The sequence below is a fragment of the Canis lupus genome, chromosome 21 (genome assembly GCF_003254725.2).
Source record: "Canis lupus dingo isolate Sandy chromosome 21, ASM325472v2, whole genome shotgun sequence".
NCBI lineage: Eukaryota > Metazoa > Chordata > Mammalia > Carnivora > Canidae > Canis > Canis lupus.
The window spans coordinates 47,864,410-47,879,463 of NC_064263.1; the positions used below are offsets into that span (position 1 = coordinate 47,864,410).

Here is a 15,054-nt window from a genome sequence, read left to right on the forward strand (position 1 = left end):
ATCTTACGTTGTGTGTTTCAGGGAGCCTACAAGAGTAGCCAGCCCATCAAAACACATGGACCTCAAAACAACAGACATCTGTTATATGAGCGCTGGGCACGCTGGGGAATGTGGTATAAGCATCAGCCCCTGGATTTAATCAGGTAAGGTGGGTGGATCGATAATGGAAGGTAGATCATTCTGTGCTGTTGTCATTTTCCTAGATTTAGAATTATTTCACCTGCCCACCAGATCATCTGTATCAGTCAGGATGCAGTCAGGGGAAAAAGAAGCCACTGTAGGTCTTTTCAATAAAAGACACTTAATTTAGTTTAAGACACTTTTTGGTTATAAAGGGAATGGAAAAGCTGAGAAACCAGACAGGAATGGAGAGGCAAGCAGAGATTAACAACAGCAGAAGATTGCTAACCGGGCAGCACGGGTGGCTCAGCGGTTTAGCGCCGCCTTCAGCCCGGGGCCTGATTCTGGAGACACGGGATTGAGTCCTGCATCGGGCTCCCTGCATGGGGCCTGCTTCTCGCTCTGCCTGTGTCTCAGCCTCTGTGTGTGTGTGTGTGTGCCTCTCATGAATAAATAAATAAAATCTTTTAAAAAAAGAAGAAGATTGCTAACCACCCTGGGGTTAGAAGGAAAATGAGATGAAGCATATTTCAGAGCCCACTAGCGGGGCCATTGGGCGGGAGCTATGCCGTCCATGACGGAGACTGTCTGCAAAGAAGTGAATGTGTTGGAGAAGGCATGACCCCTTCTCCCTGAGGATGGCCAACAGAGCAGGAAGGATCTTGGCTCTTTCCCTTCCTTCCACCTGTGAGTCTGCCAATACCTCCTGACCCAACTTACCCAAGAGCAATGGAACATGGAACCTGTGTAATCTACTTACTTCCCTGTGAAAGAAAAAAAAAAAAAATAGGGAAAGGCAGAAAATGGATCTGAGAGGCAAAGAAGAACATGACCAACATGGCATCGATGCATGCATTTTTCTTTCAACCAATAATTTAGAAGTATCTATTCTATTCCAGGAAGCATATTTCTACTGAGTAACTGCTCTCAAGTTGAATTAGTCTCCAGATACTGTTACATTCATGATTTATTTCATTTTGATGGAGAATAATTTGTTTTTTTTAAATATCAGGAAATATATATTAAAAAGGTTTTAATTGAGTTTCTAGCTAGCAACAAATGTTCTTAGAATGAATGAAAAAAGAGCACTCATAAATTTATATATGTTGATATTTGGAGCTGTTTATGAAATATAAATATCAAGAATAACCTCATAACTGTATCAGCTGTTGTCCCAGCAGGAAACTGATAGAGTAAAAGGGGTATCTGAAGAAAATGCAATAAAAGAACTAGATACAGAAGTGTACATAGTATCAAGGGAGCATGTGCATGAAGATGGTGACGCTTCCAGACAAGAGCAAAAGTTGGCTGCTCTTGTCAAACCTCAGCCTGGAGGAACGAGGGGAGAGAGCCGTTGGTGGAACCTGTGGAAAACAGAAGTGGGGGTGCCTGGCGTGGGGAAAGCAGCTACGGCCAGACCATGCTTGCTCCAAGAAGGGGAAAGTCAGGATAACCGAGACGCTGATACCTCTTTAGTCCCGCTCTGCCATCTCCTGCTGGTGCCTTCATTTGGCCAGAGAGCCCTCAGGAAACCAGAGGAAGGGAGGAGCACACGTGATACAGTCCATGAAAGTGAGCCTCCTGGGGCGCGTAGCAGGCAGGAAAAAGGTGGAACATGATCCCGATGCACAAATCCTAATAATCAGCACCAAACCGCTTTTGTTTCTGACATTAAGTCCTTGGGCCTAACTGAAATCTAGATGCTTTGATTCTAATTCCATCAACCACAACAAATTATCAGATTCTTATATATGCAGGTGAAAGAATTGTTGGTTTTCAGTTTTATTTTTAGGTTTTTTTTTTTTTTTTGAGAGAGAGAGAGACTGAGCAGTGGGGAGGGGCAGAGGGAGGAGAGTGAGAATCTCAAGCAGCCTCTACGTCCCCAGCATGGAGCCCACAGTGGGGCTTGACCTCACAACCCTGAAATCATGACCTGAGCTGAAATCAAGAGTTAGGTACTTAACTAGCTGAGCCATCCAGGCACCCCATTAATTTGAGGGATTTTTTTTTTTTTTTAAGAGAGAGAAAGAAGAGAGAACTATGATATGTGAACACAGTGAGATGTGCTAGTTCACAGAACCGTATTTATTGTTAGGAACTGAAATGAAGTTGGTATTTTCAGGCAAGCATTTCAGTGTCGATAATTCTCATATCTATTGGACACGTTGCTTATTGCTGCCTCAGGTAATTTCAGCAAGCAACCTTTATTTTTAATCAGTAGGGTTATTTGGCTACCAGTTGTTTGGCTATTGACATAGTGGGGAAATTTTACTTATGAGAACCATGTATTTTGTATTCAAGTGGCTAAGAAGACAGGGAGGGGATCAAGGGCCTAGCCAAGGTGGAGGCCTGAGAAGAGTAAACATAGATGGCCCTTCAACGAGTTCCTACTCTAGGAACCTGCTTGTTACTGAAATATAAAACAGATAAAAAGAGAACAGCTCGAGGTGCAGTGAGGTAAAGAGTGACGTCAGCAGCAGTCCTATTTCTCCTTGCCTCAGCATGTTTTTTGAGACTCCTCTGGAGATCCTAGAAAATTGTGAAAACCGATGCTCCAGGTCAAGGGGGTTTTCATCAGCTTCTGTGCTTCTCCCTTCCCTTCTGAGCCAGAACTGAAGTCTCTTGTAACTTGGGTGATTAAACTACTGTCAAGTAATACTGTGGTTCCTCTTAACCTTCAACAATGTGTAATTTAAAATCTCAGTTTAGTGCTGCCTGTTTAAAGGGGGTTGTCTGCACAGTCCTCTGTAGTCATTGTTATGAAGACATTCCATTATGTTAGTAATATATGCTAAACAGAGGAACACTTGTTTAAAGAAACAATCGGCTTTATTGCAATACCTGTGAATACGATAAGCTTTTGTCTCAACTAGGACAGTATTATCATCGTATGGGCAGTGACTGGTCTACCGCTCTGTGTCTCCTAGGAGAAATCAATGAAAAAAAATAAATAAATAACTTAGATAACTGGAAGATGACTCTGTTTATACCTGGTAGAGAGTGTGCACAACTTTCATTGACTCGATATGGAGAGTGACTTAGTGAAAGAATGATTTTTTTTTTTTTTTTTTAAGAATGATTTTCAGAAAGAGAAAAAAAAAAATACCAAGAGAATTTTCTTCCTGGTAAGAATCACTGCACGGTGCAGTATTCCTAAGTGAACTGTAAAACATCAATTTTTAAAACAATCCCTGGGACAAAACTGTGTTAAGTAACCATTTTTCCAACATGGGGACCAAACAGTCCTAGAGAATTCAAGAAATTATTATTCCTTACCAGAATTTTATAAACTGTGTGGCAGTTGATGCTGTCAGTAGACGTGATGAAGAAGTAGCAACTGAATAGTCATTAGAATTCTTACTCATCCTCCATTTCCGCATAAACTACTCTTATCAGCTCAAAGGTAATAAAATACATTCATTTCCTTAGCTTGTCTACGGCCATACCACCCTGAACGCGCCCGATCTCATCATTTCCTTAGCTTCATTCGTTACTCCCTGTGATGAGTGTTAGTGAAGAAGACACAGGTCCCCTTCCAGGCACTTGCAGTCTTTTGGGGAGAGAGAGGAATAGAAGAGTGGCAGATTAATTGTCATAAATTGTTACAAGTTCGGGACCCTGAAATGTGGGCGAGGGCAGTAGGGGAGCAAGATCGATGCATCTAGGCCAGGGTTGCAGTGGAAGTCAGAGAAGGCTTCCTGTAGAAGTGATATAAGGGAAGGATGCAAACAAGCCAGGTAAGAAAAGGGGATGAATGGAAATCCCTGGGTGGCTCAGCAGTTTAGCACCTGCCTTCAGCCCAGGGCGTGACCCTGGGGTCCTGGGATCGAGTCCCTCATCGGGCTCCCTGCATGGAGACTGCTTCTCCCTCTGCCTGTGTCTCTGCCTCTCTCTGTGTCTTTCATGAATAAATAAATAAAATCTTAAAAAAAAAAAAAAAAAGAAAAGGGGGTGAAACACAATATTCCAAAATAAGGGAACAGCATTAGCCAAAGAAAGAATCCGGTCTCCAGGAAGCGCAGAGTTAACTTTGTCGAGGAAGGTGTGCAAAGACTGTGTCCAGCATAAGGGAGCCTGGTGGGGGGATGGAGGGGGGGGCAGACGGAGACTGAAATCTAATCTACTCTCAGCGTTCACCTACAGGGAAGACTTTTTTCTAATTTCCACAAAAGCAACATGTTTCAGCACCGCTCTGTGTGTGGAAGACCAAGAGAAATTTACTAGGGGGTTGGATGGAGAAAGGAAAGAACTGGCCTATAAAGAGTTTCATGAGCCTTGTTAAGTTTGACATGGAAAGATCACATTTTATAAAATCGCCCCTGTAATGGCGATGTTTAAAGATAAACAGCATCACCGTTATTGGGTTCATTACCAAGTGGGAATAGTAAGATACCCCAGATGGAACTGCCCGGGTACGGCGTCTGAAATCGTGGTTGGGTGCGACGTCAACGGTTGTAGTGCTGCTGGTGTTGCCTTAAGCTAAAGCTTCGCCTTCTCGTGCAGGCTGTACTTTGGTGAGAAGATCGGGCTCTACTTTGCCTGGCTGGGATGGTACACGGGAATGCTGATTCCTGCAGCACTTGTCGGCTTATGTGTCTTTTTCTATGGAATATTCACGATGAATGGAAGTCAAGTAAGGTGAGCTGTTAACAGACTTATCAAAACATGTTGGCCTTTATGCGGACTGACAAAAGCTTTATGATAATGCTGACTTATTAAAAAATAACAGGTCAAGGTTCTATAGTTTATTGGCTGGGAATTTTGAGGAGAAGAGACAACGAGCACTGTTATAAAGGGTCATTTCCACCTCTGTACGTGCAAATTCTGTTGGCTCAGTTCTAAGACTGTCCGTCTGCAGAGTTTCTCTTTCCGATATATCCCACATAATAATTCAACGATGCGTGGTAGTTTTATATAATTTACATTGCCATAGTATTTGGTAGTCTAGATTGCCCTCTCCCTATTGTGGTTCAAATAATTATAATAGCTACAGTCCTTTAAACGACTTACAACCTACAGAGAGCTTCCTGATAACCGTTTTTGTTTTCATTTGATAGGAACTTCACAACCACCCTTGGAGATGAGTAATCATTTTTTGCAGATGAGGGAACCTTACGTGGTTAGAGATGTCTGAACAAAATAATTGTAGCACATAAATCCTGCTCTAAGCAATCTTCTCTCCTGAGAACATAAAAATCACTTTCTGTTTTCTTCTTATTCTCTGTAAGAACAAATATTTATAATTATTTTAGTATCGACTTAAGGTATCAAGACAGTAGTGAAATAAGGTTTGACAAAAATCAGGTGTTTGTCAGAATGATGATTCTACTCTTAAAGTTGAAATGACTCAAGATCTGGGTGGAGGAAAAAATACGTTATTATTCAGCAGAAACAAGACTCAGCCGGGCATTAAAGAATCCTCATGACAAATGTTCTGTTTAATGTGTGCAAGGATATCATCAAGTTTAGGTGTGAATGACATAATTCAAATATCTATATATCCATATATCTATATATGGATGCATATATATATGGATATATATACACACATTATGTAATATGCATATGTGGACATATAATAATTTGCCTAAAAACAAAATATTCCACTGCCCCAGAGTTCAATCCAGTTCCATCACCGACTTCCTTGATTTGCCCCTGTTCTCCATGAAGGCCAAATGATAGTTAGTTTGAAAACAAAGAAATACCTACTGTTCTAAAGACATTTCATCTAGTCATAGGTCTATTTCAGAGTTTTGCAGACTCACTACCGCTCTGGAAGGCAGCTTCTCCTGAACAAACTTGTGCCCAGTGGGAACATCCATCCCTAGCTGGGCATTTCTCTGCATGCTGTTGAGTCAGTAACCTCTGAGACTAAGAAAACAGGTTGTGAATTAAAATTATAGTGTCTTGAAAAGGATTTTTTTTTCCCTGCTTTTATGTTCTCCATTCCTATGAGTTTGGCTTTTTGAAAGATTCACTTTAAAGTAATACCATTCGATATATATATTTTTTTTCTTCCTCTGGCTGATGTCACTTAGTGTAATACCGTTAAGGTCCATCCATGTTGTCAAAAATGGCAGGGTTTCCTTCGTTCTCGTGGCTAAAGATATACGTCTCTATCTATATGTATCCCACATCTCTGTCCGTTCATCCATCGGTGGGCACTTAAGTTGTTTACATATCTTGGCTCTTGGAAGTAATGCTGCAGTGGACTCGGGAATGCAGCTATCTCTTCAAGATCCTGTTTTCATTTCCTCTGGCTCTATACTTAGAGGTGGGGCTGCAGGATCATATGGTCACTCCATTGTTAATATTTTGAGGAACCTCCATGTTCTTCCCCATAGTGGGTGCACGGATTTACATTCCCATCCGTGGGGCTTTGATGAGAGGAGGTGAGCTCTCACCGTGGCTTTGATTTGCATTACCCTGATGATTAATGATGTTGATCACTTTTTCATGTACCTGTTGATTTGTAGATCTTCTTTGAAAAAATATCTATTCAGTTTCTCCTGCCCACTTTTCAAATCATATTGCTTGTTTTTCTACTATTGAATTGTAGGAGTTCTTTGTATATTTTGGATATTAACCCCTTATCAGATAAATGTTTTGTAAATACTTTCTCCCATTCTGTAGGTTGTCTTTTCATTTTGTTGGTGGTTTCCTTTGCTATGTAGAAGCTTTTTAGTTTGATGTAGTCCATCCCATTTGTTTATTTTTGCTTTTGGTGTCAAACACTAAAAATCATTGCGAAGACCAATTTCAAAGAGTTTACCCCTTGTGTTTTCTTCCATGAGTTTTATGGTTTCAGGTTTTAAATTTAAGTCTTTAATCCATTCTGAGTTAATTTTTACATATGAGATAAGATAGGGGTTCAGTTTCATTCTTTTGCATGTGGATCTCCAATTTTCCCAATACCATTTATTGAAGAAACTATCCTTTTTCCATAGTATATTTTGCCCCCTTTGTCAAAAATTGACCACATACACATAAGTTTATTTCTGGGTTCTGGGTTCTGTTCCATTGACCAATGGGTCTATTTTTATGCTGATACAATACTATTTTGATTACTATTGCTTTATAATATTACTTGAAACCAGGAGGTGTCGTGCCTCCCATTTTGTTCTTCCTCAAGATTGCTTTAGCTATTTGGGATTTATTGTGCTCCATACAAATTTTAGGATTGCTTTTTATATTTCTGTGAAAATACCATTAAAATTTTGATAGAGATTGCATTGAATCTGTAGATATCCTTTGGTAGTATGGACATTTCAACAACATTAATTCTCCTAAGCCATGAGCACAGAATATCTTCCCATTTATTTGTGTCTTTTCCAATGTCTTTCATTGGTGTGTTAGTTTTCACTGTGTAGGTCTTATACCTCCTTAGTTAAATTTAGCCCTAATTATTTTATTCTTTGGGGTGCAATCATCAATGGGACTGTTCTTAATTTCTCTTTTGGGTAGTTTATTGTTAGTATGTAGAAATGCAACTGATATTTATATATTGCTTTTGTATTCTACAACTTTATTCTGCGATATTTATTAGTTCTAACAGTGTTTTTGGTAGAGTCCTCAAGGTTTTAGAAAACCACTCTTATTTTTTTATTTATTTTATTTTTACTTACTTATTCTCTTAATGTAAATTCAAATAGTTAACATATGGTACATCATTAGTTTCAGATGTTGAGTTTGTAATTCATCAGTTGCATGTAACACCCAGCACTCATCACATCACGTGCCTTCCTTCACCCAGTTACCCCATCCCCCCACCCAGCCTCCTCTTCAGCAACCCTTGGTTTCTTTCCCATAGTTAAGACTCTCTCATATCTTTTCTCCCTTTATGATTTCTTTCAAAGAGGAAGGGAGGGAAAAAGGAATGGAAGAAATCTGGGGAAACTACTCTTTTAAAATGAATTGATAAAGACATAAAATGATTCTTAGAGGAGTAGCTACTGTTCAAGTTGGTCCTATGGAGAACATATTCTCAAAGTTTTACCATGTGGTATAGACTCCCTGATTTACCCCTACAGGGCCCAAAATGAACAAAAGGCAATGAAAGGAATAGATTTGCTATTCCAGTTGATTTAAGGAATCAATAATTCCTATGAGTCCATGAATCAATAATTCAACAAAGCCAATTAGGCTCCTTGCATATAAGTACCTTTAGTACAAGGAGTGTTTTAAAAGGCATTAGCAAACTCTTTTCTTCAGTGCTTTATGGTATTATATTACTGCCACTCTGTCACACTATAATTAACATCTTGTCAGACTTTCTATTCTAAACCAAGATAAGCATCACTGAATATCTTGACTTTCAAAATTTCATGGGACTGAAATTTTCTATTCAAGGTGTCAGACGTAGTTAAGTCATGGTTAAGTTGTAGGTGTTATCCTCTCAGGTCAGGGGAGGACACGAGGCTTTTATTTAGTGTCGCTTTGTGTTAGCATTATTTTATTGATCTCTTTTTATATTACAAGGTAACGATATATTAAAAAGCTGAAGGTTGGATTGTGTTTATTATGTTTCCATCAACTATGTTCACATACATTAAGGTCATATTTCTTAATTGCCCTGTAGTTCATTGTAGAATTAGGTAGCAATAAAGTTGTGGATTATTTATTGTATGTATACGTGCATATGTGTATTTACATGTGCTCATTGGTCTTACCCAACCAAATATGGTCACATGTTTGCCTGGCAGGGTACGTATCCTACGAATATGAAAATGAACAAGCAGACGGATAAAATGGTTTTGCAGGTCCAGGGCAAAAGAGCAGAAGCCCCAACTTTCTGGTCTGATCTTTCCCCTTTGCCATTAGAACTCACTGAAAAATTCTATATGGTTCCCAGCATCAGACCAGCTTTACAAACGCTGTTGAGTCATAAGGACCTCTCGAACCCTCTCCTGACAACATCCTTAGCAATGGTGTCTATTTAGCTAGTGCCTGTGATGTTCCAAGCCTGTACAATATCCCTTATGTAATATCTCTGTTAGATATTATCTCCATCTAGAGATGAAGACATTGATCCTCAGAGAGTAGGAGACTTGGTCAGGGGAATGTATATAGTGAGTGGTCAGCTAAGTTTTAAACTTTTATTGTCTTTTTTTTATTCGTGGTAAGAACACTCAACGTTAGATTTTCCCTCTTCATAAATTTTTAAGTGCACGCTCCAGTATCATTAACTTTAGGCACAATGTCACACAGCTGATGTCTAGAGCTCATTCATCTTGTATAACTGGAACTTTATACCTATTGGATAGCGACTCCCCGTTTCCCACTCTCCAACCCTCTGGCAATCAGGATTCTGTTCTGTTTCTATGAGTTTGACTGTTTTAAATACTTAATATATGTGAAATCACACAGTATTTGTCCGGTGCCCAGCTTATTTTACTTAGCATAACATCCTCCAGGTTCATTCATCTTGTTGTATATGGCAGGGTTTCCTTCTTTTTTGAGGCTGAATAATATTCTATTGTGTATTTATATGACATGTTCTTTATTCATTTTTCGATAGGCATCAGGGTTATTTTCATATCTTGGCTATTGTGAATAATGCTGCAAAGACATGGGAGTGCAGATGTCTCTTCTAGATCCTAGTTTCAGTTCTTTTCCATCTAGACCCAGAAACCGGATTGCTGGATTATATGGTAGTTCCATTTTTAAGTTTTGAGGGACCTCCATATTTTTTTGCATAGCGGCTGCACCATTTTACAGTCCCACCAACAATGTGCAGATGTTCCAAGGTCTCCACATTTTTGCTGACACGTGTTATCTTTGTTTTGTTTAGTTTCATAATAGCAATCCTAACAGGTATAGAGTAATATCTTGTGATTAGATCTACTTTTTCCCTGATTATATCTGATTCTAAAATCATGTTTTACTCATGCTTTCATACTGCCCTCCCTTAAACCCACTTTCACATTTTCCCAAGCGTCTTATTCTGTGCTTTGTCACGTTAACAGGATCACAGGAAACACAAGACCCAGGAGCAGGTCCAGATGTCCACCCCCAAAAGTACAAATAGCTCCCTTCTTCCATTATCTTAAGTTACCAGTAATTATTTCCTTCAAATCAGCCCTTGATATGTATCTTAACAGTAGATATGAAAGAAAGCCACAATTGAAGGGGCCATTTCTTAATCAGGCTGTGCAAAAGAAATGAAGAAACACTCACGTTGGACGCTCTCCTTCCCTCTAGTGGTTAACTGAAGTCAAAGAAATTTGTGGTAGTATTGACTTTCTTATTTGGGGCTAAAAAATGTATTTTCAAAAGTTGTTTATGTTTTATGTTACATATCAAATTGAACTTTGAATGACTTAAACAGAAAATAAGTTGAATAATTCTGGAATTAAAAATAGGACTCAGTCTGATGACTTGGGATTCTAAGCGTGGTGCTTTGATAGATCGGTGCTTTAGTTTGACCGTGAGGGAAGTAGGAAAAATGCTGTGGCAAAGACTGACTCTAATGCTTTTCATTATGAGATTTCGATGCAGGACAATTTGTGTCATTCTTGAAACACCATGAATTATGAAATTTTCATCAAAATATCCTTCAAGGGCCATGTTAATTCTTGTTCCTACAAATTAGTGACATTACTAAGAGGAAGTATAATCTCTTTAGGTCTTTTAATATGGCCTTTTAATATGTATGCTTTACCTGCTTTCCTTCTTCATGTAGACATCCTGATGACTATCAAGATGATGCATGTGAGAGTAGGAGAATTATATTATCTATCAGACCTGTCACACCATCATCACCATTAACAACCTAGGTTTACAGGAAAGTTCCTTTTATTTTTTGTTTTTTTATTTGCCAGATTTGGTTTTTTTATTCAAGTACAGTTAACATACAGTGTAATATTAATGTCAGGCATACAGTATAATGACTCAGTAGTTCTGTACATTACTCAGGACTCATCGTGAGAAGTGTCCTCTTCCACTCGAAAGTTGCTTTTTATATGAAATAAATCTTTCTCTCTCAGATATGTTATACTTGATGGGGAACTGGACCTAGAATCACCAAAACCTAAATTCAGTTCCCTGAAGTACCTCCTGTTAGCTATATGACCTTGAGCAAGTTACTTAAGTTAAACGTTAGTTGCCTCTCAGTTGTAGAGATTATTACCCCTGCAGGAGACTGCGGTACAGACCAGACTTACTGGACATGAACACCTTTGCCCACTTGACAGCACCGGATTACTATATGGTATCATCACTTCCTATTTATTTCGACTTTGGAGTCATATTTGAAATACAGATACATTGTTTTTTGCTTCATTTGAATATATATGTTTGAAAACAGTAAATTGTGCTGTAAACTCTGCTGATTAAACTTTTATTATTTATTAAACAGCTCCATTTCCAGACATATTTTCAAAAGCCTTTAAATGACTTTCAACATTCCCAAAGCAGATTTAATTAGAAACAATTTATTTAGAGGCCACTAAGTGGGAAAGGGCCACTTACGACAGATAAAAGCACAAAACATTTTAAAAATAGGTTGCAGTGAACTCTCAGGCTGGCAGGCTTTTGAGAAACTGTTATTGGTGCCCTACTGGCATCACAAAGTCATCTATAATGTATGCTGAGATCTTTAAAAGGTAGTGGGGATAAAATTGAAGAGACAAACATTAGAAAATTAAATTCTAATAGAGAATATAATACATAGTCTGTAAATGAAAACTGTGTCGTGTCATCATGGCTGTATGGCAAGACACCGCAAAAAAAAAAAAAAAAAAAATCAACTCCCTCAAATTGCCAATGAACATGATGCACCTATTGACTCTAGTGGGAGTTACGAAGTTGTGAGAATTATGGATGCTGTTGATTTCGGTGATTCAGAGACAGTGAGATCCAGGAGAAAGATCAACAGACTTGAGAAATCAGAATAGTCAGATTTGATTCCAGCTCAGCCACTTCCAAGCTGTGAGCTTGGTGAAAGCTCTCCAGGTGTTCTTCAACGAGATCATCCGGAGTGCCATGAAATCACACGGAACTGTCTTTGCAAGCCCTGCAGGTGTCTCATAACTAGACAATGTGGCCTCTTCTCTGTACCGTATCCTGACAGAGACTTCTAAAAACAAGCAAACAGACATCTCCGTATCACAAATATCCTAAAAACTTCAGTGAGAGCCACACAGTTCCTCCGTCCTTGTGCAGCACTCCCACTGTTTCCATTTCTTCTTTGCGTCTCTCTGCCTTGCTACTTCCCACAGGATTAGCTAGAGGAGCTAAGCACCTTCTTAAACCTGGAGATTCATGCTTTCTCGTTCTTCTTTGGTTTCTCAAGCCAAGAAATTTGCAAGGCCACCGAAGTCTTCATGTGCCCTCTCTGTGACAAGAACTGCTCGCTGCAGAGACTCAACGAAAGCTGTATCTATGCCAAGGTGAGTGGATCCTCGCATTCTCCTTCCTGAACTCTACTTATTCTCAGAAGCAGATAGTAAGAAGTCCTCCAAACAAAGTTAAGTGTTCTCAAGAGTTTCGACAATCAATATTCATTGACAACTGAATAGACCATCACTCTGCAGCAGTTACAAAATGAGTACATTTTTATTTGAATATTTTGGTCTTCCATTGTTTTTATAACTGATTACTGTCTTTAATGGGCATAAACTTCTACTTGAAATGACTTCTAGATTCTTTTTATGAGAATATGATGGTTTCTACTCCTAATTAAGTTTGTGTCTTCCATGAACACTCATTACAGTACTCTTAATTTTACAGAGAAAAGGAAGAAAAATACTAAAATTCTCGAGTTGCTGCCTATTAGAATCACCTGAAGGGTTTTTTTAAACTTCTGAAGCCCAAGCCACACACCAGAGCAACTGATTAAGTCAGTACCTTTGGGTTTGGAACCTAGACATTAGTGTGTTTTATAACATCTCAAGTGATTCCAGTGTGCATACAAATTTGAGAAACTGAATTTACAATGATTATTGTCTACCTGTTTTATTGAAGTATAATTAATGTGTAATAATATGCACACATTTAAAGTGTATAAATCGATACATTTTGACATTATAAATGCACCTGTGAAACCATCACTACAGTCAAGATAATGAACATGGAATCACTTCCAAAAGTGTTCTCACGGCCTCTTGTGATCTTGGGCTCCCACCCCTTCCCAATTCCACTACTGTGCCTAGGCAACCAACTATTTTCTTTTTTTATAGATAAGTGTGTATTTTCTAGACTTTTATGTAAATGGAATCATACAATGTGTGTGTGTGTGTGTGTGTGTGTGTGTGTGTGTGTGTGTTTCCTGGCTTCTTTTGCAGAGCGTAATTATTTTGAGATGCATCTATGTTGTAACACTTATCAGTAGATCATTTCTCTTTATTGCTGAATAGTATTCATGACACGGCTCTACCAGAATTTGCCTATTCATTCTGCCACTAACGGGCCTGTGGGTTGTTTTGAGTTACCATTTTACATAAAGCTGCTCTGAACATTCACCTATAGATCTCCCTATACACAGGCACTGTTAGTTCTCTTGGATAAACCCCTAAGAGTAAAATGACTAGATTATATGAGAGGTGGATGTTTAACTTTCTAAGAACTGCCAAAATGTTTTCCAAGGCATTTCTTCCATGTAACATTCCCGTACGCAGCATATGAGAGTTCCAGTTTTCCATAGGGTCACTAATCCTCAGGATGGCCAGTCTTTTTTAATTCTAACTATGCTAATAGATATGTAGACATATTGCAGTTTAGTTACTTGGAAATCATTCAGTCCTTTTGGGTCTCACTTTTAAGATTTGTAAGCCGGATTCATACCCACATTTACTGATTTCTAGCCACACTCGACTCTCCAAGAGAAATCAGATGTCAAACATAATGGAGAATGTGTGCTTAAACATAGTTTTGTTTGAGGCGCAGTTTGCTTCTGTCTTTATATATTTTTCCTACTCACATCAGCAATGTTGAAAAAATGCTTGTTCATAGGTCCCCCTATGCATAAAAGCAAGCTATTTTTTCTCATAAAATAATTCATTGCAAATATGCACTTGTAGCTAGGACAAGCTTCCTCTTGCTTTTGGAAAAGCCTATTATGTTGCTTTGGGAATTTCCTTGAGATTTCATCTGGGGCTTTCATTTATTGGGCAAGAGTCCCTTTCCTATTAGGCAGAAGGCCTCTTCCCCCTTTATTATCCTGCCGGATACCCATAGCCTAAGCTTGAGCCATCCATGCCGTGCTGGACTGACTCTTCCTTCTCCCTCCTGTTATTTTTATTCAACAGCTTGTATATCAGCACCTTAAATGAAACTCTTAACACCTCCAGCTATAACCACAGGCTTAAAATTGTTCTTCTTAGGTCCATGGCCTCCCAAATCATAGCACATCCCACTTGTTATTTCTTAGTGGCTCTAAAATAATGATTTTGTACTTTTATACTCCTCCTTAGGGCAAGCTCTGAAGTTTTCCATAACTACTATTTTAGCTGTATCTCCCATTAGATATACGTAATCTCACATTACGTGAGTATTACATGTATGCCTCACTGTGTCTCGTGGATGTGTTTCTAAAAAAGTCAATGTTTAATTTATTGAGTAAAAAAAAAAAAAATGCCTGAAAGATCGTGAGCAAACTTAGAAGAATAAAAATGAAGAGCTTTTTAAGGGAAATGTTGCTTAACCTATGACAGATCGTATACATGCACTGCAATTATTGGTAAGCATGGCTTTTTATTTGGGCCTTTTCTAAAGGCGCTGCTGTTTCTGGAGTAGGGGAGAACCATTTTATCCTGGTGACCTTTAAGTCTCCATGTGTAAAGTCTCTGTAAGAACTCTGCAAGAGCCTGTTTCCTTCACTAGATCTGTCATGAAGGAAAGCAGACAGCTGTTCAGCTGCTTGGTGGCAGCAGGTGTCTCTGTGGGATGCCTTTGGAAACAAAAACGCTGGATTCTCCCGCTGGGTGTAATTTTATG

At 38.9% G+C, this 15,054-nt stretch overlaps 1 protein-coding gene across 6 annotated transcripts in view; it reads left to right on the forward strand.

Moving 5' to 3' along the window:
• Positions 1-15,054, forward strand: part of ANO3 (anoctamin 3) — a 372,280-nt gene that overhangs the window by 288,699 nt on the left and 68,527 nt on the right. For all 6 annotated transcript variants that reach the window (XM_025459798.3, XM_025459799.3, XM_025459797.3 and 3 more), the window contains 3 exons: positions 22-143; positions 4,624-4,758; positions 12,413-12,509. In XM_025459798.3, the coding sequence (XP_025315583.3) occupies positions 22-143; positions 4,624-4,758; positions 12,413-12,509 (354 nt within the window). The remainder of the gene's footprint in view (positions 1-21; positions 144-4,623; positions 4,759-12,412; positions 12,510-15,054) is intronic.